Genomic DNA, 19,862 nt, shown 5'->3' on the forward strand with positions numbered 1-19,862 from the left:
TGTTCTGATCTCTCTGTCAGGAAGGATTTTTAATACATTTGAATGGCTGGGGCTATTTCCAGCTGAATTTTCCATTAGTACCATGTCTAATTGAGATAAACCTTTTTGTGAAAGATGATTTCTTTACACAGTTCATATATTTAGGACATCCGATCTTATATCTTAATTTCTGAGTTCTCAGCTGTTGGTGAAACAATGACAAAAGATTAATAAGACCGTTCTCTATTTGTTCGGAAGAAAAATTGTTATGGTTATTTTTATCCATCATCTTATCTTTTTTACAATCTTGTTAAAAAAATGTTAGAGAATTGTTGCTATGAAAAAACTTCCAAAAAATATTTATACTGTTCTACAACAAAACTACTGTCTTGATCCCTTTTCGTCATGAATTACGTGTTTAAATTAATTTGTAAATCCGTAAAACCACAGGGAAAGTGGTTGCTATTTTGATTTTGCCATAACAAATTAAGCGATTTCAATGAGGGGGAGCCTAATTTGCATAATTTTGCATAAATTACAAAGCGTAAGTTTACATTTTGCCGATCAACATGGCAACAGAGGTCCACGATATTCATGAAGAAGGCTGATTGTCATCCGATTTAACGACGATTGCTGTATAAAATTACTTTGTCTCGCTTTTCTACGTGCTACATCACTTGAAAGGTTTCAAGAATTCGCCCAACTACAGCGTGACAAGTTGGGTAGATCATAAAACATTCGCTGCACGATCGATTCGTTCCGTTGGAAGAAGTGTATTTTGCGACAACAGTTAACTTCACGGATCATTGTACCCGCTGGTTGCTGGAGCAGAAATGTCTGACGGAGAAGCTGAGAATGTGAGGGTGGCAGTTAGAGTGAGGCCTTTTATATCCTTTAAAAAATTGAAATTATACTTCTACAAGAACGAAACTGTGTGACAGCACCGTTGGCGCGGTTGGTGCGAGTTTGTTTGACCCGCAGTGCACGTAAATTATTATATCGGACCGTCTAATTCTTTACGACACTCCAAGATTACATTTTCACGCCGTCCCAAATATGTTCATTTATATTTTCATGAATTGATAAGGTTCAACAAAAAATATAGATGCATGCCCGGGAAACATAACTTATTCTGCTTATTACACCTTGATCACTTTTCCACGCAAGCGAATTACAAGACAGCACGCTTCACTTAAATTTAATACCGTACAGTACTTACAATTTTAATTTTAGATTTTGATTTCATTAATAAAAATTATCATGAAGTTGTATAAAGCGAAAGAACGCGGGCTGACCAAAATGACCTTTGTATTATACAAGGCCTACTTGTGTGACAGTGACAAGCGGGACATGTGTGTTCTTGCGAAATGTGAATGAAGTACCAGTGAGAGTGTAATATAAAACAGATATATTGCAGAGATTTGTTTGCATTTCGATTAACACCTCCTTCCTTCTGCCTCCCAGTGGTACTAGTTTAGGTACTTGAGCTTTTCACACTCTGACCGGAAATGGATTTATTTATCACAATGCAAATCTGTGAAAGTGGGAAGTACATCAATCTCCAATTTTTCTGTGATGCTTTTTTGATGGCCCCAGGTACCTGTATTTATTAACTAGCTGTGGTATATCGTAATTCCTGCATTTTGATTGTTTAACAGGCAATAGTATATATGAGCTCATATACCATTGACCACAAATTTGGTAGCCGATACGTGTACGAAAATAGCTGGGGAGCTCAAATATTGCAATTCTTTGGGCGTTTTTTAATAAAACAATTATTCCACTCGTGCTAATTGATGGATATGAGATCATTATAGCCAATGGGGTGCTACGTGTTTCGTTGACTATCTATCATCTCATATCCAAATTATGCACGCTTGTGGAATAATAAATTGTTAAATGTGGGAGTATCCTTAAAAAAAAAAAGAAAAATCTGGGATTTTTAAATTATTTAAGTTTGTTCTATCTTTACTCTCCACAAGTGAAAGCTGTTTTTAAGTTCCCCAAAACAGTCATTTCTACCAAGTACAGTCAACTCTCGTTATATAGCGGACACGCTCAGGGTGTTGTTTAGTGTCCGTTATAGCGAGAGTCTGTAATAGCAGGAGTCATTTCCAGTCAAACCTCTTTCGCCGATGATCTGGATTTTGCCCGTAATAGCGAGTGTCCGCAAGGCAAGAGTTCACTGTACACAGTTTTGTCTTGTGCATTCTTTTAGAAAGTCACTTGATATTGTATATCCTTAATAATCCTCACAATAAACGTGAAAGGGCCAGAAATGCGACACTGATAGTTGATATGAAAGGTGAATCGACATACCTGCAAAATCCAGAAGAGCCTGATGAGGAACCAAAAAAATTCACGTTTGACTATAGCTACTGGTCTCACGACGGGTTTGAAGAAAGAGATGATGGCTACCTGGCAGGTACCAAGCCAAATTACGCTGACCAGGTACTGACATAAATATGATTATTTTGAGGCAATGTGCAGTTCCAGAGGTCTTTGGAAATTCCGAGGGCGTGGGGTTCTCAAAAGCCAAAATTTTTATAAGAGAAAGTATGAAGCTGTATTGAAATTTCCAGAGATGGGAGGGTTCAAACCAAAAACCTTTTATTGGGAGGAGGGGGGAGGGGTGTCTACTCTACATGTAGATTTGACACACCTGTCTGGTTCTCCCTCACTTCCCTTCTCTTTTTCCCTTGTTCTCCCTCCTTTGTCGTCATCATTGTGATCATCCTCCTCATCCTAATCCTCTTCTACTGCCTTCTCCTCCTTCTTGTACTCCTCCTCCTTCTCCTGACTTTTTCCTCCTTCTTCTCCTCCTCCTCCTCCTCCTCCTCCTCTTTCTCCTCTTCCTCCTTTACCTGTTGGGAGGACAGGGGGTCTGAACCTCCCCCCTCCCGTACCTTTTACTCCCGCCTCCCGCCCCTTCCGTAGCTGTTCTCTCCTGTTTGTTCCATTTCTATTGCAGAATATAATGAAATGTTACGAAATTTCACTTGTTTTCTCCTGGTTCCCGCCACCTTATGAATCCCGCTTCCCACCCTCTCTCCTCCTGCTTCCCGCCCCTTACCCCTTGCCCTCCTCCTCCTTCACCACCAGCACCCTCCTCCCCTCCAGGAGCCTGACCATTGCTCTATTGTTGTGTTCATGGACAGGACACTCAACTCTCACAACTTTTGCTACTCAAGAGTATACATTGCAAATGGATACTGGTGTCAGCTGTGACGGCAACATAAAAAAACACGCTAAAGGGTAACCTACTAGGACTACTACAGCTATGTTCCCAGAATTTCTCTTCTGCCTGTTGTGACTGTTGGGGTTGCAAGAAGAAGTACCCCTTGTGCAAACTCTACATCAGTTGTCTAACTAATGGTTTTTTTTTTACTGCTGATATTGCAGATGAAAGTGTATAATGATCTTGGCAAGGGTGTTCTTAAAAATGCTTGGGAAGGATTCAATACATCACTCTTTGCTTACGGACAGACTGGTTCTGGGAAGTCTTGGTCAATTGTTGGTTATGGAGCAAACAAAGGTAAATTTTTAAATTTATTTTAATGCACTCCAGGCCCCAGTTGTTCAAAGGTGAATCACAATCCAGTGGATACAGTAAAAACCCGCGTATAAGAACCTAACATTTAAGAACCTGTTAGGCTAAAATTTCATTTTTAAGCACCCTTCACATAAGAACCATTTTAGGCTAAAATTCTAAAACGGGTTCTTATTTTCAAAAAAAAAAATAATCTTCTCAAAAATATAGAATTAAAATCTTTTCAAAAATATATTTATTACACAGTCTGTACACATTTTAGTTACAGCATAGTTACATAGAACTCGTCCTCCTTTAATATAATTCTTAACTGAGATGAACAGATGAAGCAGAACCTTATGAAATCACAGTATATAAATTCAAAAATATATCTGCATCCATGTAGAACAAAAGCAACTTCAGAAGTTTCCATTATACATGGGTGCTATCCAGTACTGTACAGTAGTATAACACTCAGTTCCATGCTCCATTAGTACAAGTAGAATATGAATAAACAATATACAAATTATCTGTCAATCATAAAGTTAAGAACCTAGTAAGCCTAATTTTACACTAAATACCATTTATATAAGAACCTGTTTAGGCTTACTTGAAAAAACCTAGGTTCTTATACGCGGGTTTTTACTGTACGTTTTGTTAACACTTATCCAATGGATGGTGATTTATCCAGTGGATATTGTTATCCACCCTTAGAGCAACTGCAGGACCCAGCTGATTAAGGAATTTAAAATTATTAGCCCCCATCTCTACTCAAAAAGCATTTAATATGTGTCTATTTAGTCAGAGTGAATTGACTGTTTGTTTTTATTTAAACAGGAATTGTGCCAATCTTCTGTGAAGAGATTTTTAAGGGAATAGACGAGAAAAAGCAAGGTGGAGATGAGGGACAGTATGAGGTGTGGTTAAGTTCTATTTTTTACTTTTAGTAATGTCACTGACAGTGCTGTGAACTTTATCATAGCTGTACTTGGGATCATGTCAGTCCATTTTATATCACCATGGCTCCTAGAACTTATGTGAAAGTGGTATATGTCGCAAAGTACTTTTATTTATACTTACCTTATTATATGAAATTTTTGCGACATGTTTATTTCGCGATTCCAAAAAAATCGCGAAATAAAGTGACGCAAACAAAAATTGTCGCGAACATAACATGACGCGAAAGTTAAGTGACTCACATTATGTCAATAATTAAGAAAAAATAAGTTTAGTGCCACTGAAGGAAGGAATTATTAATCTCAATGGATGTTGTCGTCATTGACTCAAGAACAATAACTCATGCATGTACAAGCATATTAAACTACTTGTAGACATTAACTGCTCTGTTGTAGCTATTTGCCGAGATTTAGTCCCACCCTTGCTTTTTTGTTAATTTTGACGTTATTTTTTCATTAATCCGGATTAATGAAGTTGTTTTTATTTAATTCAAGGGCATGTAAAATAATATTGCAAGAAAACGTAAATTGTCTACTCAAAAAAGTGATTCAAAATACAACATTTTTGCAAAATCACGAAATTAACGTGTCGCAAAAATTTCATGTGGTAAGGTACCTTCAGTATCATAGGTCTGCAGTGTGTGCAAAGAGCTATTCAACTGGTCACCAAGTCAATTGCATGCATTGCGCACAAGTCATGAAATGCTGGATGATACATGATCAAGTATCTCATTGCAATCTTATACTCTCAAATAAAATTCGGCAAGATCCCAACATAACAGGTATCAAGATCTATGAAAATGAAATTAAGCTATCACAATTTGCTGATGATACCACTCTCTTTAATGCCGACTTGGCATCACTAGAAAGGGCACTAAAGATAACCAATGACTTTGGGAAAATAGCTGGTCTGTCCTTAAACGTGAAAAAAACAAAGGCAATTTGGTTAGGGAAATGGGCAAATAATAAAAACAAAACCTCTAAACTTAAAATGGTTTCATAGCCCGGTGAAAATATTGGGAATCCACTTCTCATACGATGAAAAAAGAAACAACGAGCTTAACTTTATACAAAAAATTCAAAAACTACAAACTAAACTTGATATGTGGAGTTCAAGAGACCTGACAATATTCGGAAGAGCTATGATATTAAAAACACTAGGATTATCACAACTCATATATTCTGTTTCTAATCTTCTGGTTCCTCAGGGAATTGCAGACGCAGTGAAAACCAAATCGTTTAAATTTCTCTGGAGAAATAAAAAAGATAAGATAAAAAGATCTGGCCTCTATCAAGAACCTGATAGGGGTGGAATTCGTATGACAGATCTCCACATAATGTTCAAAGCCCTAAAATTAGCATGGATCCCCAGACTCTTGGCTTCGGACAATGGAAACTGGTGCACTATACCAAACCACTTTTTCAATAAAACGGGAGGACTGAAATTTCTCTTACGATGCAATTATGATGCGAGATTTTTCAACGACCTACCGACCTTTTATAAAAGAATTCTTGATAACTTTAATGAATTAAAAACTCTTTACAACTACCATCAAAATCAAGATATAGTATTGTTCAACAACAAAGAAATACTTGTTGGTGGAAAGCCAGTCTTTATCAATGAATGGTTTAAAAAGGGTATTATTTCAATTAAAGACCTACTTACTGAAAACGGCAAATTCCTCACATCCCAGGCATTTTCACTTAAATATTCATGCCAAACTAATTTTCTTCAGTACTATCAAGTGATAAGCGCCATCCCGAAGCACCTTCTGTCCATTGCCAAACAGACAGATGACTTCAATAAATCTTTTTTCATCAGTAACGACAACATCTTTCCCCTTGGCGAAGCTGTTCAGATAAATCTAGACAAGGCCAAGTCAAGAGACTTCTATAACCTGCTCAATGCAATGTAAAAACTCACAACGAGGATCACACGGGCCCTCTGCGCTGGAGTCAAAATCTATCTATAAATAGTGACACCTGGAGAAAGAAGAAAGAGAAAAGTATCTGCAAAGACACTAAGCTCAAAGAGTTTCAATTAAAATTCATCCATAGAATTATAGTAACTAACAAAGAATTATTCAGATTTGGTATCAGGTCTGACGACGAATGCCTTTATTGTGGTGATAAAGACTCCATCGAGCATACATTCATTGAATGTCCGTTCACAAAGACTTTTGTGCAAAGTGTTGTTCAGTGGTTTAACCAAACAAACCTTTGTCAGATCTTTCCGACCACCGAGGAAGTCTTGTTTGGCTACTTCTCTAGCATATGGGATCCACGTACAAAAAAGAAATTTAACTACACCACCTTAGCTATGCGCCAATACATATATGCTAACAAAATCAATAGCAAAGCCATCTCCGTTCATGAGTTTATTGAGAAAATACTCGTTAAATATAAGCTTGAAAATATTTATTAATTAGAACCAATACAGGAAGAGACTAGCTCCTTCTCGAAACCTCGAAAATATTAAAACTGAAAACGTTAACCTTGAAAAATATTTATTAGATATCTACTAGTAGCAGAGTCTGCTAATATTCCAATTATAGACTAATTATAGACTGCATTGTATATTTCAAAAGACAATATTTCAAAAGACAATGTAATATATTGTAGTGTAAGTAAGGACTGTAAGAATTTTAGCACAATCAGTAAGAAGAGATTGTAATGTATGTTTCTAAATAAAATTTTAATTGCAAAAAAAAAAAAAAAAAAAAAAAAAAATTGCAATCTTATGCTACTCAACCCAAAATCATTACTATACAATACACAGTACAAAGGGCTACCTACTGTCTGCTGTAGCTCTTTGCAATACCTTCTAATTTTTATAGCCATTACACCCTAATAAATAACAAAAGTTATGCTAATAAAAGTTTTATACTCTAGGTGCTGTTCAGTATGCTTGAGATCTACAATGAGAAGGTGCGTGATCTTTTGAACCCTTCAAAAAATAAGGGAGGCCTACGAGTACGTCAACATCCCAAAAAAGGTTTCTACGCCGATGGACTTAAGACCCTGCCTGTTAGTGAATACAAGGATATAGAACAACGCATGGAGGAAGGAACGCTCAACAGGACTGTGGCAGCTACTAATATGAATGCAACAAGCAGGTACACAAGCTCAAGAAAAAAAATTTTCAAAGTTAACATTGTGTTGATCCAAAAAATATCTATACCCTTTCTATGGAAGGTTTTTTGGTTTGAATCCCCCCACCCCTTGGGAAAGTGCAGTAAAGCCCCATAGTTTCCTTTGTAAATTTTGGATTTTGGGACCTCCCCACTCCCCCTTGGAATTTCCTATGACCTTCCTTGGGGTATGTATGGATATTTTCTGAAACTGCACATTTTGTATGTAATAGGGAGGCACAGTGACCTAATAGCCTGGGGGGGGGGGGGCACTCCCATATATGAGCTATATACTGGTATGTGCCGCTGTGAAGGGTATGGTTTTCAAGCAGTTAAGTCTGGGATAGGGTATAGAAATCAGAGAGTTTTGATCTAGAAAAGGGTAGTATTTGCCGGGAAACTGATCGGTGCTATGACGAATTAAGTCCAAAATAGGAATAAAAACTCGGAAGAGAAAGAGGCTTTCCTAAACGTAAATAAAATCATCCTGGCATCGTTGTTGACAGATGGTTTTCCATTAAAACACTGTATGAGCCTCATGGCTCGGACACAGACTTTACCAAGAGCTATGAGAAAGGTTGGCCTAAAGGCCCTTACTTTTGTTACTACTAGCTGTATGCAATAGTGTCTCAATAAGAAGTCATTTACTTTTATAACCCATTGCCCAATTGGAAGGTTGCCTTTATGATTATTATTTTATAAGCTATTATTTTTGACTTGTTTGTTTATTCCAATTGTGTCTGTAGTCGTGCACACACAATAGTTGGTGTGACATTCACACAGAAGAGGAAAAATGATGCTGGTGAAGAGACAGCTAAAACATCTTTAATCAACTTGGTAGACTTGGCTGGAAGGTAATAAGGAAATTCTGCTTCTTAATCCTTAGTCTTTATGGTTTAAGGAAGTTACAGGGCGCTTGCAGATGGGGTCAGCTGACCATTGTGGACAGTTCGTCAGACCCAACAGCACGGTCCTCAATATTATGCAAGAAGCACTGCAATTAAGTTTATCCAAGTAAGATTTACCACCCTGGCCAGAGCTATCCCAGACGGCTGCACAGTAGTCGAACAAAGGCAGCACCATTGTGTTTTATAATGTAACACCAGCAGATTTAGGCAGGACCTTATGAGTGTGTCGCAATATTGCTAGTTTGGAGGAGACCATTTTCCCATAGAGTTGACATGCTCTTTCCAGGACAGGGTTTCATCCAAAATTCAGGACTCTGTTTACACTAGCTTGTAAGCTAAACCAGATGTTCCTGTAATAAATAAATACCGGTAAAATAAATAAAAATAAAAATGGTTGGGTTGGCAGAGCTTGCTTTCTTAGTCGGCTGTGTTTTGAGGGGTCAACAAGAGATGCCTTCAGGCAAAATTGATGATCTTCCAAATAATGGGATTTTTTTCAAGTTGGCATTTCTATAAAGGTAGTTGTCCATGTACAGTGTTTTTACTAGCTACAGTTGTTAAGTGTTGTTATTATTATTTTCTTGTTGTCAACAGTGAACGAGCAGACTCAACTGGAGCGACTGGTGACAGACTGAAAGAAGGAGCTGCTATTAACCAGTCTCTATCAAGTTTAGGAAATGTTATCGCAGGTAAGTGCTTGTAACTGAATTTATTTAATTATCCTTATGATAAATGACCCTCATTAAACAAAGTCAATTTATTTATTTTTATTTTATTTTATTTTATAAGAAAAGCCTGTAGCTCAACATTATCTACTGGTATTTTTTATTGGCGCATAGCACTAACACCTTGCGTATTATTTTTCAGCTCTTGTGGACAAAGCAAATGGAAAGAACGTCAGAGGTAGGTCCATCTTACCACTCATTTTGTTACTTGTGAGAACCTGGGGACAATTTAAGACAAAAATATTACTCACTCCCCAGACACTTTGTTACTGATTTTCTTTTTTATTTCTAGTTCCATTCCGAGATTCTGTTTTGACCAAACTTCTCAAGAATGCTCTTGGTGGTAACAGCAAGACTTTCATGGTAAGAATAACTTATTCACTGAGATCGACTGAGCTTGATGTTAAGTAACTTTTGTAAAAGGCAACTTTTTTCATGGGCATTGATTAGATGGGTAGGTGGGTGAATGACTGACTGACTGATGGCCGGATGGATGGACGGACAGATGCACAGATGGACAGACAGACTGATTGAGTTGTTGAGTGAGTGAGTGAGTGTGTGAGTGAGTATAGGTGGATGGGCATGTGGGTTATCAATTGCAGGTGGATGAGTTCAAAGTCACATGTATTTGTTGTAAGTGAAATTAATGTAACTTGACTTAAGGGAAGTGGTCATAACAATTGTACTCGACAAGGACCCACCTTGTGTAGGGGTAGGGGGGTATGCAAGATACCAGCTGTTTGATTAGCCAAATGGACAAAATTTATTGGCTTCAAAATTTGAGTTAAAACTTTCATATTAGGTGTGCATGAAGCTTGTATTGCTGGAGAAATGGCCCAAGGTGGTTTGAATCTTTTTCTTAGTTTCCACTCCTGATAGAGTGGGGGCTATACAAACAAGACACTATCTTTTGAGGGGGGTAAGGGGGGGGGGGGTACATGAAGAGACCGTAATGAAGATGGGTCCTGTCTGAGTACAATAGTTTTGTCCATTTCCCATAGTCTTGGGAAAAAGTTCTAACCACTTGTCTCATCTTTGTAGCGTTGAACAAACCACTCTCTGAACTTCTTTACCAAGCTAAAAAAAAAGTCTTATGTTTTGTTGATCCAGATTGCTGCCATTAGCCCAGCAGATATAAATTATGATGAAACACTATCCACTTTAAGATATGGTGAGTTTTTCTTTTCTCTGATTACCAAAGTATTCATGAAGGTTCTTGAAACAAATCACCAACCCTTTAGCTACTAGTGTTACAGATGCATTAAATCTCACTGGTGCCCATAGCCCATAGACCATAGTGCACTATAGAATCCAGCAGAAATGACTGATTAAGAGATAACAATTCTGAGAACTTTCAGTGAAAGGTATTTGAAAGGTATTTCTAAAAAACTTTTAATTAATCTTTTGCAAATCTTCAGCTGATCGTGCCAAGCAGATCAAAACAACAGCCAAAGTCAATGAGGATCCCACAGAGAAGCTTATCAGGGAACTGAAAGAAGAAAATGATAAACTCATGGAAATGTTGAAGAAAGCCCAGAATGGAGAAGCTGTCAAGATGTCGGCAGATGACGACGACGATGATGATGATGAGCAAAAAGAAGGAATGTCTGAAGAAGGTGAAAAGCTTGTCGTAGACAATATTATTATTTCTCAATTGTAAAAGGACTATCTCAAATAAAAATTACATCAACTTAGACCTAAGCTTGTCACCAATTCAGGGGCAGAACTAGGGGGGAGGGTGCAGGGAGTGTGCACCCACCCCCCCACCCATGAGATGACCTGTAGCTTTCTAATACAACTGGAATTCTGCAAAAAAGTCAGTTATGCCATTTCTTAGTGGTGCACCCGCTCCTAAGAAAAATCCTGGATCCACCCCTGGAATTTGTACCAAGTGCTATATACCTAGTGTAACCCTTTATTTTGTTATACTTTCAGAAATGGCTGAACTCAGGAAACAAATTGAGGAAGAAATTAAAGCATCAGTGAGTCCTTTACAAAGATGCAGATCTTACTACTTTATCTTGTTATAAAGGTAGTATGTAGGTCTCATTGTTAGATTTTGATCATTTTTTCCCTTTAATTTTAAGATGGCCCAAACAGAGCAGGCAACACAAGACATGAGCAAGAACTGGGATGACAGAGTGGCAGAGTCCAAAAAGGATATCAAGGTAAAGTTAATCGAAAGGTGACTTAAAACGGGTACCCATTGATAAGAAAATAGATTTCTAGGTTAGACACAGTACCCGGCTGGTCAGGAGATTTCTAAATTTCTTATGCAGGGAATCATTTTTAAAGGTTATTGAAGGTTTTAATAACAAGCATCGTTGAAAACAATCGCAACTTATTTTTCTTGCTCGTTGAAAAGTTAGAGCATAGTCAGAGAATTGTTTTCTGGGTAGGTCCATGATTCTTACTCTTAGAGCGGTTTTCACTTGAGTGTCGAAAGTTAATTGCGTTTGCTTTGGTTTTGCATTGCTACGCTTAGTGATTGGCTTAAAAATCTCAAGCCACTTTCTCGGCCAATCAGAACTAAAACCAAAACCAATCGTGACTTGCTCGCGCACGTTTTCCCGCGCTTCGTGCCGGCTACATGTATTTGCTTCGAGTTTTGATTGGTTCACTGGATTGTCTGTGTCCTTTGTGATTGGCCAGAGTAATTACTTTGGTTTTGGTTTTACGACACTGAATTGAAAACTGCTCTATACAGCTCATTGGTATTTCTTAATGTGTTTTTTATGTGATGTGAGTATTCTCAATGTACTCACTGTTTGCTGTTTGTTATGTTTTCTTTCTCAGGACAAAGATGCTGAGAAGAAGGAACGACAATCAACTCCTCATTTGTGGAATTTGAACCCAGATCCTCAGCTGACAGGAATGATTATTCAGATGGTAAAACCTGGTGAGTTGAGTAATTAAGCAATTTCTGTTTCATCTTTTTTCTTTCCGAGTTAATCAGATAGAGTGGTGAAAGTCCTTCCTTGCCAACTACTGTAAACACCCGTGTAGTAGGAACCTAGTAGTTTAAGGACCATGTTGGCAGAAATTTGCTCATTACTAATACCCAACGAAGTTGATAAGAACCTTTTTCACGATTCCCAAAGCAAATTTCTTAGGCAGGGTTCCCTCTTCCCCTCTGTCCCCTTCTTTTCCCCTCTCCTTTATCACCCTTTTTAACGCACATCCCAAACTGCAGGTTACAAATTTAGAACAGACAGATTCACATAGAGTGTTTAGAAGTGAATCTTCTTTGAACCATTGACTTCAAGAGAGCATCTCAAGTTATGCAGATATTGTGAATTAAATCTGAATAATGAAGGACGATAAGTGAAATTTTGCTTTCATATGTACTAATTCATATTGAACATTGCAACAACTGCCTTAGAAATTAAGGTCCTTATTTGAACCTTACTTAGCCTAAATTACCAATAGAACTTCACCCCAACTTCAAGAACCTATTTTGTCTGAATTTTTTTAGAAAATTGTAGGTTCTCAAATCGCGGGTGTTTACTGTATCTCTTACCAATCCCAACGAGGTTGATTTGTAACTTATTCACGGAACTACACGAGAGAAGGTAATGGGACAATTTTTTTCAGATTTACTTGTCATCGTATTGTTGACTAACCTGATGCCGTCCTTGTTTATAATTCTCAGGAGTCGTCAAAGTTGGTAACAAAAAAGCTGATCCACCCGCAGATATTGCTTTCACTGGGTTAAAGTAAGTATTTATCCTACAACTTCCAATGCGTGATCGACTTGTTACTTTGTGTAGTATGCTCTAGACTTGCATGCTGTTTTTTCAAGGCCAACAGAAAATTAATCGCACATCTGCTCCGTGATTTCCCGCGCTTTTTAGACGTTTGTGTGGCATGATTTCCCGCGCTTGGTTTGCAGTGGTTAAGTATTGTACGTTTCGAGTTTCTGATTGATTCATTGCGTTTCTTACTATAATACATGTGGTTTATTGATGTCCTGGTCATCTGTATTTATTTTAGTATCCAACAGCAACACTGTGAAATCAAAAATGAGGGTTCTAAGATCACCATCAAGACTTTTGGCGAAGCCAAAGTCCTTGTTAATGGAGAACCAGTCGATGATGATGAAGAAGAAGAACTTCACCATCTTGACAGGTATTCGATTCTTCCTTCTAGAACGTTTCATCACGTTAACAGTATTTGCGATCGCATAATAGATCTCGTCACTAATCAGCACCACTTAAGCACTACTTGCGTTGTAACGTGTAGTTGGGTCAGTCCGTGTTCTCTCTTTTCCTTACTTGAAATTTTTCTTTTTTTTTTTTTGCGCTCGTTAGAGTGATGTTTGGAACAAGTCATCTGTACGTCTTCCATCACCCAGCTGAAGTGGAGTCGTCCTCTTTGAAGCAGGCAGACATTTCATATGAGATGGCTCAGGAGGAAATCGCAAAGAATGCTGGTCTTGACGTAGATGACCAGGAATCTAAAGGTGAGTTACACAGAGTTGAATTTGAACTCAGTAGTTGGGTCGGAATACAGTCAACTCCCTCTATATTTGGTGTCCGAAAGCGAGGTGCCACAAGGCGAGAGTTGTCTGTATTGTAGGTGATTCTGTTTAAGCGAAGAGAAAAGGAAGACAAAACAGGACAAGTTTGAAACAGATTGCATATATCTTAAGTTTTGATACTTACCACCGTGCGTGGCCTTCTTATTTTTGTAGAAGCCATGTTGTTGAAGGAAGACCTGGCAGATCTGATGCCGATGGTGAATGAAGCAAATGCCATTAGCCAAGAGTTGGACAAGAAGGTAAGTAATTAAATTATTAATTAATTAATTTTATTATATACAGACAGGAAGAAACTAAAGAAATAAACAATATCATAATGAACATGAAGACGAATCCAAACAATCCTGATGATGCCGGTCCAAGAAGGAACGAGAACAGGGTAGGCTGAGAGAGGCACCACTGAACAAGCAAGAGTGTGGATGAGGACAACAGTGCGAATCCCGAGAAGTGCACCGACTAGAAAGACGAAGGACAGGGACCAGCCAAAGATAATACCATTAAGGCCGAGACGCGGGACACAACTCCAACCCAGTTGTCGATAGACCTTGGCACGGACAACAGAGGAAGAACACGCGAGCGGCGCGGTCGAAGCTTCTGTAGCCTGTCCGACAATAATTAAATGTCCTGCGCATCGTTAATTATAGTGACATGAAAACTGTTAAAATAAAACGACTGTGAAACTTAGATAAGAAGGATAAGAAAATACGGTAACTTGCCAATTCTACCAGCTTCTGACAGTGTCGCGTGTTCTTTACCACTCGCTAAAATTGGGGACCTATTGACATCTTTGTTTTGGAAACAAATAACAAAACCCACATACATGTACAGCTCTCTTTACTAATCCATGCATGCATGGCAAGTTATTGTAAAAGTCTGATTTCTATGTGCTATTTTTCAGGTTTCTTTTGAAGTCACAGTCGTGTCTGCTAAAGCACGGGGACTTCCCGACGGTAGACCAGAGGTAAACGCAAGATTTTATATTCTTAATGGTTACTTTGTACAGAGCTTCTTTTCCTGTTGCTGTTTGAGGGTTTACGTTAAAATCCTCAATTTCCATTGTTTACCCAAGTAGGAAATTATGGAAATAAAGTTTAATGAAAATACCGGGTTTTCTCGGAATAGGTTGGTAACAGCGATTTGTCTGAGGTAACTAACTGAGGGGGTTCACTTGCGGTGGACTTGCGTTCTTTACGGGGGGGGGGGTGGAACAATACTCCTAGACGCCTCATTCTATGGAGCCTTGAGTTATGAGTTTTGAATCCAGTAGGCTCAATAGTAGATTTAAATTTGAAGGTTGTTTTTGCCCATTTTATTTCAGCCATACGTGGTCATGAAGGACCTGCAGACTGGAGTGGAGTATCTCTGGCCCAAGGCCAAGTTCATCAACAGAAAATACGTCATGGACGAAATGTACGAGAATTACGAGGACGGAGATGAGTGGCAGCTTGAGGATGAAAAAGACCCTTTTACCGAGACCCCGGATATTGAGAGCCTGATTGGCTGTGTGGGAGTTCCTATGCAGAGTCTTGGATATGTGGTACGCATGCGCATAATGTTGAACGAAAGTAACTGACGTGCTAAAGTGAGAGCTTCACACAAGTCTTGTTCACGGACGAACGTGTAGCAAAAAAAAAATGCGCGTCTACATACCTTTAAAATAGGCAGTAAAATCTTTTCCAGACTATTTTTTTCGGAAACCACAATGGCGTCATGACGTTTTACTTGTTTATGGAATGCAAAAAATTATTTAATTTATTCTGAGCGAAATTCTGCTCGCTATTTTACGCTACTTTTGCACTGTGTACAAAATGGCGGGGAAATACCGATAATTGGTCAATTCAATTACTGTCTGGGAAGGTTGTTTGTGAGGCATTGCATTTTGTGTTCACATTTTGTTGAGACTAAGGCAAGCTGTTGTGGTTTGGTTTTCAGCTGGACATGAGGGAACAACTCAGTATCACTGATTACAAGGGAAGAGAAATCGGTTATCTTAATGTAAGTACAGCTCCTTCCTGCTTTTGTCGTGATTTGCGAAGTATAATTATAAGATTTAAACACGAAAGGGTCTGTATGACTCGCTGGCTCGCACTTTGTTTAAGACCCAGCGAAAGACATGGCGGCCATGTTGATGGACTTAACAAAAAAGCCAACAAGAAACATTTTGGTTCTTTGTTAGTAATATTTATCAATCTTCCATATGCGCCATCATTGTTCCTTTTTGTTTGTGCTTATTTTTTTACCTCACTAAACTATTTTCTTGAGGTTTCATTAAAACCATATACATTGAAAAAACGCCGGACTAAAGATTGGAAGACGATGACGTCACGTGCAACCCGAAGATAGCATTTCTTAGGTTGCATGTCCATATTCTCTTTTGTAGGTTGAAGTTGTGCCGTTAAATGACAAGGGAAAAGAAATCACAGAAGAAGATGACATATTTATTGACAACCCTAAACAACTGGTGAGTTTTGTTACGAAGTAAATGCCCTTGCTAACTTTGCCTTATCCCTCATCCTAGTCTTCTTCGTAGCCTTTTTTGCATGGATGTCACGAAAAGCTCTTAGCTTTGCGTGACATCACAAAAAACGGCTGCGAAGAAGACAAACTCACTCCTGGTTTTTACAAGAATTCTGGTAGTTCGTAGCCCAGTTTTGACGTTTCTTGTAAGGAAAGAGGACACTTAAAGATCAAAAAAATTATAGAGTTTTTTTTTCGCTGCTGTGGGAATTACAAGTGTCTTTGACATCAGTTTAATAAACTCAACTATTTTTTTTTTCTGCAGGAAGGAAAGAAACTTGATTTTGTGGTACGTGTGCAGAGCGCAAAAGGAATTCCAAAACGATACACGGTAAGCTTGAAAAATTAATTCTTGTTACTGATTATATTCTTTCGTTAATGTCAGTTTTGAGATTTTTGGTGGAACATCAAGACAATATTCCCTAGTTGGTTATTTGCTTTTTTGTCGTCAGTTGTCTTGCCTTCGGCGATGTGTTGTATTACCGTAATGATTCGATTTAGCGCCCTCCTTCCAATAAGCGCCCCCTTACGAATAAACGCCCCCGTTCGAATGTGTTTTTGTAAATAAGCGCCCCTATTCCAATAAGCGCCCCCATTCTAATAAGCGCCCCCATCCTTATAGGCGCCCGTATTCTAATAAGCGCCCGCTATTGCGGATAAATGCCCCTATTCAAGTCATCGACGTCGAATAGAGAAAAGCATGAACATTAACCGTACCGTACATGTATATATTTACTGCTTAAATGAACAATTCTTTTAAAAGAAGCTGAACTTGCAACAATTTGCTAATATTAATTAAAGTTTTGTTTTGAACATTTGGTTGTTTCTCGAAAAATTAAATAAGCGCCCTGTCCCGAATAAGCGCCCTGTCTCGAATAAGCGCCCTTCCTTGAGGTGCCAAAAGTAAATAAGCGCCCCGGGCGCTAAATCGAACCATTACGGTGATCAGTTGTTCAACTTTCTCCCGTCTGTTTTTCTAATTTTTTTAACTTTGTTTTCGCTGTCAGGACGTGTATTGCAAGTACTCCATGTACCTTGAAGCGGACATCAAGACAGAAGTCATATCTGGAACAAGAAATCCCGAGTTTAACTACGAGAGGAGATTTTCCTTCGAACAGTGTCCACCCAAGGTAAATAAAACTCCTACAATGTATCCAGCTTAATGCTTCTTCTTTCAAGAGTTCTGTGCAAAGACTTAAAAGTTAGAACCACTTTGTATAGCTAAGTGAACAGCGCCACATGAAATAACTGCTTAATAGCTTTCATATGAATGGTCACACACTAGGGTTTCATCCACAGACTTAAAAGTAAGAACCACCTTGTACAGCATAATAAACAGTACCATTTGAAAGTACTGCTCAATAGCTTTCATGTAAATGACTACACACCAGGGTTTTATCCACAGACTTAAAAGTTAGAACCATTGACTTTTGTGTACAGGATTATAAACAGGAAAGTACTGCTCAATAGCTTTCATTTGAATGGTCACACACTAGGGTTTTATCTACAGACCAAAACGTAAAACTAATTGATATTCTTGTTGTCGCAGTTCATCAAGTTCCTAATGGACAAGTCGGTCATCGTGCAACTCTGGGGTAAACAGGTTGTTGACAAGAAACCAGTCAACATGGCGGCTAAAAAGGGCAAAAATACCAAGGCAATAATGAGAGCGGAAACGTTGAAGAAAAACGTAAGTACTGCTGTAGCTTTAAAAACTTCAGCACACCTTATTAAGGCTCGATTTTTCTCAAACACTTGAATAGTACACAATATTTGCGTTCTCGCAGCCGCTCCAGAAGAAAGAACGCTAACACGAAAGCGTACAGCAAGGTAATTTAATCATTGTTTTGCGCTTTTCACTGTAGGTCTCCCTCAACCCAGCCGTGGTCAAAGGAATGGCTGAGATGGCCACACTAAAGAAGCAAAACAAACGGTTGCAGGACAAAATGGTGAGATGATTCCTAAACGTTTGTATTTGTTAATAAGTGGACCATTTTCTGCGTTTATTGCAGTTCTCCATGCGCTGGAGGTCACATTTGCCGGGTGAAGGAGCGCACCGTGATCAATATTTCCATTTTCACGGTACAAAGTTAAAGCTTCGCAACGATAGGAAGAGCCGACATGGAAAATTCTGCCCTAAAACCAAGCTCGAATCTTAGGTTGTTTCGTGGGGTATTTCTTTGCTCTGTAAGTGGGTGGTCCGGTAGAGAGCATTGTAAGGCGGGGTTTGAGTGTGACGTAAAACGTTTCGGTGTTAGTGTTGTATGGGACGCTTTTGACCAGTAACTTGAACATCATTGATGTCTTAATTTCAGAATAATATTCGCCAGCTATGTGACAAGAAGCAGTCGGAGGGCAAGAGCGTTGTACCGGTATGTACATAAAAATTCTTCTTATCGCAATGATAAACATGACATTTCTGCCACCGTGCCCCTTCGTTTTGTATTCCTTGAACCTCGCCCTCATCTATTGACACGAGTATCTGACTGTCTCCAGTCCGAGAAGAGCAAGGAAAGAGACGACGGGGACGAGCAGTTGAGCATAACAATTAAGCATTCCGTGCAGTGGAGACAAGTTAAACGAGTTTTGTATGCTAATGTGATCAATTCGGTGTATCTGTAGGTATCCGAAGTGCGATCCATCATTGGAGAGACAAACGCGAACACTCAAACTGCTCCTGCCCAAGCCCCAGCTGCCGGCGAGACAAGAAACAGCCAATCAGAGAGAGGGAACTCGAACGAGAGCAGCGCATGCATTATTTTGTAACTTGAACGTTATCGACATTAGTAGCTACCTCGTCATAAGCACATAAATCCATGCACAGTCGTGTCAACAATTTTTAGGTAGAGAGGTTTTTAGAAATACAAAATGTACACACAGACACGAGACCTTTAAGTGTGATAAACCAGCCAAAGTTGGGAGTAAGAAAAAAAAAATAAATGGCTGGTCTTACCATTCGTATAAAAAAATGTGTGAAAAGTAGTCAAGCCAGTCGAAGTTGAATCTGGCTGGCTAAAAAGTGCCGTCAAAATGCTGCTTCTCGCGGCTCGTTTTGAAATAGTTTGAAATTAATTTATTTCTAGTCGGCTTTACGCTTAAATGTACATACCAATGCAGGTAGCACGGGGTTGCACGTTTTCATTTTAGATCTGCTTCGCTCCCAGGCTTCTTTCCTAGGTTGGAGCGCAGTGCGCGTGGAATCCTGGGCCTAACCATCAAGCCCCGCGCTGTTTCTCGCTTTTCGCCACCGAAATGCAGTCGTGCCTGGGGTCGAGGCAGATTCAGGATCACGTGGTAAAACCGTGATCAGATGCATACGTTTTATCAGAGGGTGTTAATAGAACGTTCCAGGGTTTCTGGGAGAAATTGAATTGGTAGACACTTGGCACAGATGATGTAAATAAATGGCTTTTTTTAAAAAAATTGTTACGTCTATTTGCGTGTCATTTTGACTAATCCCGTGGCGTTTTCTTCTGTTTCGATGACCACGCAAACCTGGTACGGTGTGGTCAACCATTTTCTTCCCCAGTGCTGCTTGGCAGAGCCTGGGGCACGAGTAACAAGTGAATCTTGGAAC

The 19,862-nt window shown here is 38.9% G+C and overlaps 1 protein-coding gene across 1 annotated transcript; it reads left to right on the forward strand.

The window, feature by feature from the left end:
- Positions 1–432: 432 nt before the first annotated feature.
- On the forward strand, positions 433–19,708 carry LOC144661686 (kinesin-like protein KIF28). Its single transcript, XM_078522489.1, has 28 exons — positions 433–866; positions 2,236–2,430; positions 3,382–3,514; positions 4,346–4,425; positions 7,357–7,580; positions 8,342–8,449; positions 9,098–9,192; positions 9,371–9,406; positions 9,521–9,591; positions 10,339–10,399; positions 10,647–10,844; positions 11,164–11,210; positions 11,316–11,396; positions 12,025–12,127; positions 12,881–12,944; positions 13,222–13,356; positions 13,539–13,690; positions 13,922–14,007; positions 14,667–14,729; positions 15,087–15,305; positions 15,701–15,763; positions 16,149–16,229; positions 16,551–16,616; positions 17,293–17,415; positions 17,835–17,975; positions 18,151–18,234; positions 18,601–18,657; positions 18,908–19,708. The coding sequence occupies exons 1-28, from the start codon at positions 813–815 to the stop codon at positions 19,049–19,051; spliced, it is 2,964 nt and encodes a 987-aa protein (XP_078378615.1). The 5' UTR covers positions 433–812; the 3' UTR covers positions 19,052–19,708.
- The last annotated feature ends 154 nt before the right edge of the window (positions 19,709–19,862 follow it).

Source organism: Oculina patagonica, chromosome 7 (genome assembly GCF_052425735.1).
Source record: "Oculina patagonica isolate OP01 chromosome 7, crgOcupat, whole genome shotgun sequence".
Classification (NCBI taxonomy): domain Eukaryota; kingdom Metazoa; phylum Cnidaria; class Anthozoa; order Scleractinia; family Oculinidae; genus Oculina; species Oculina patagonica.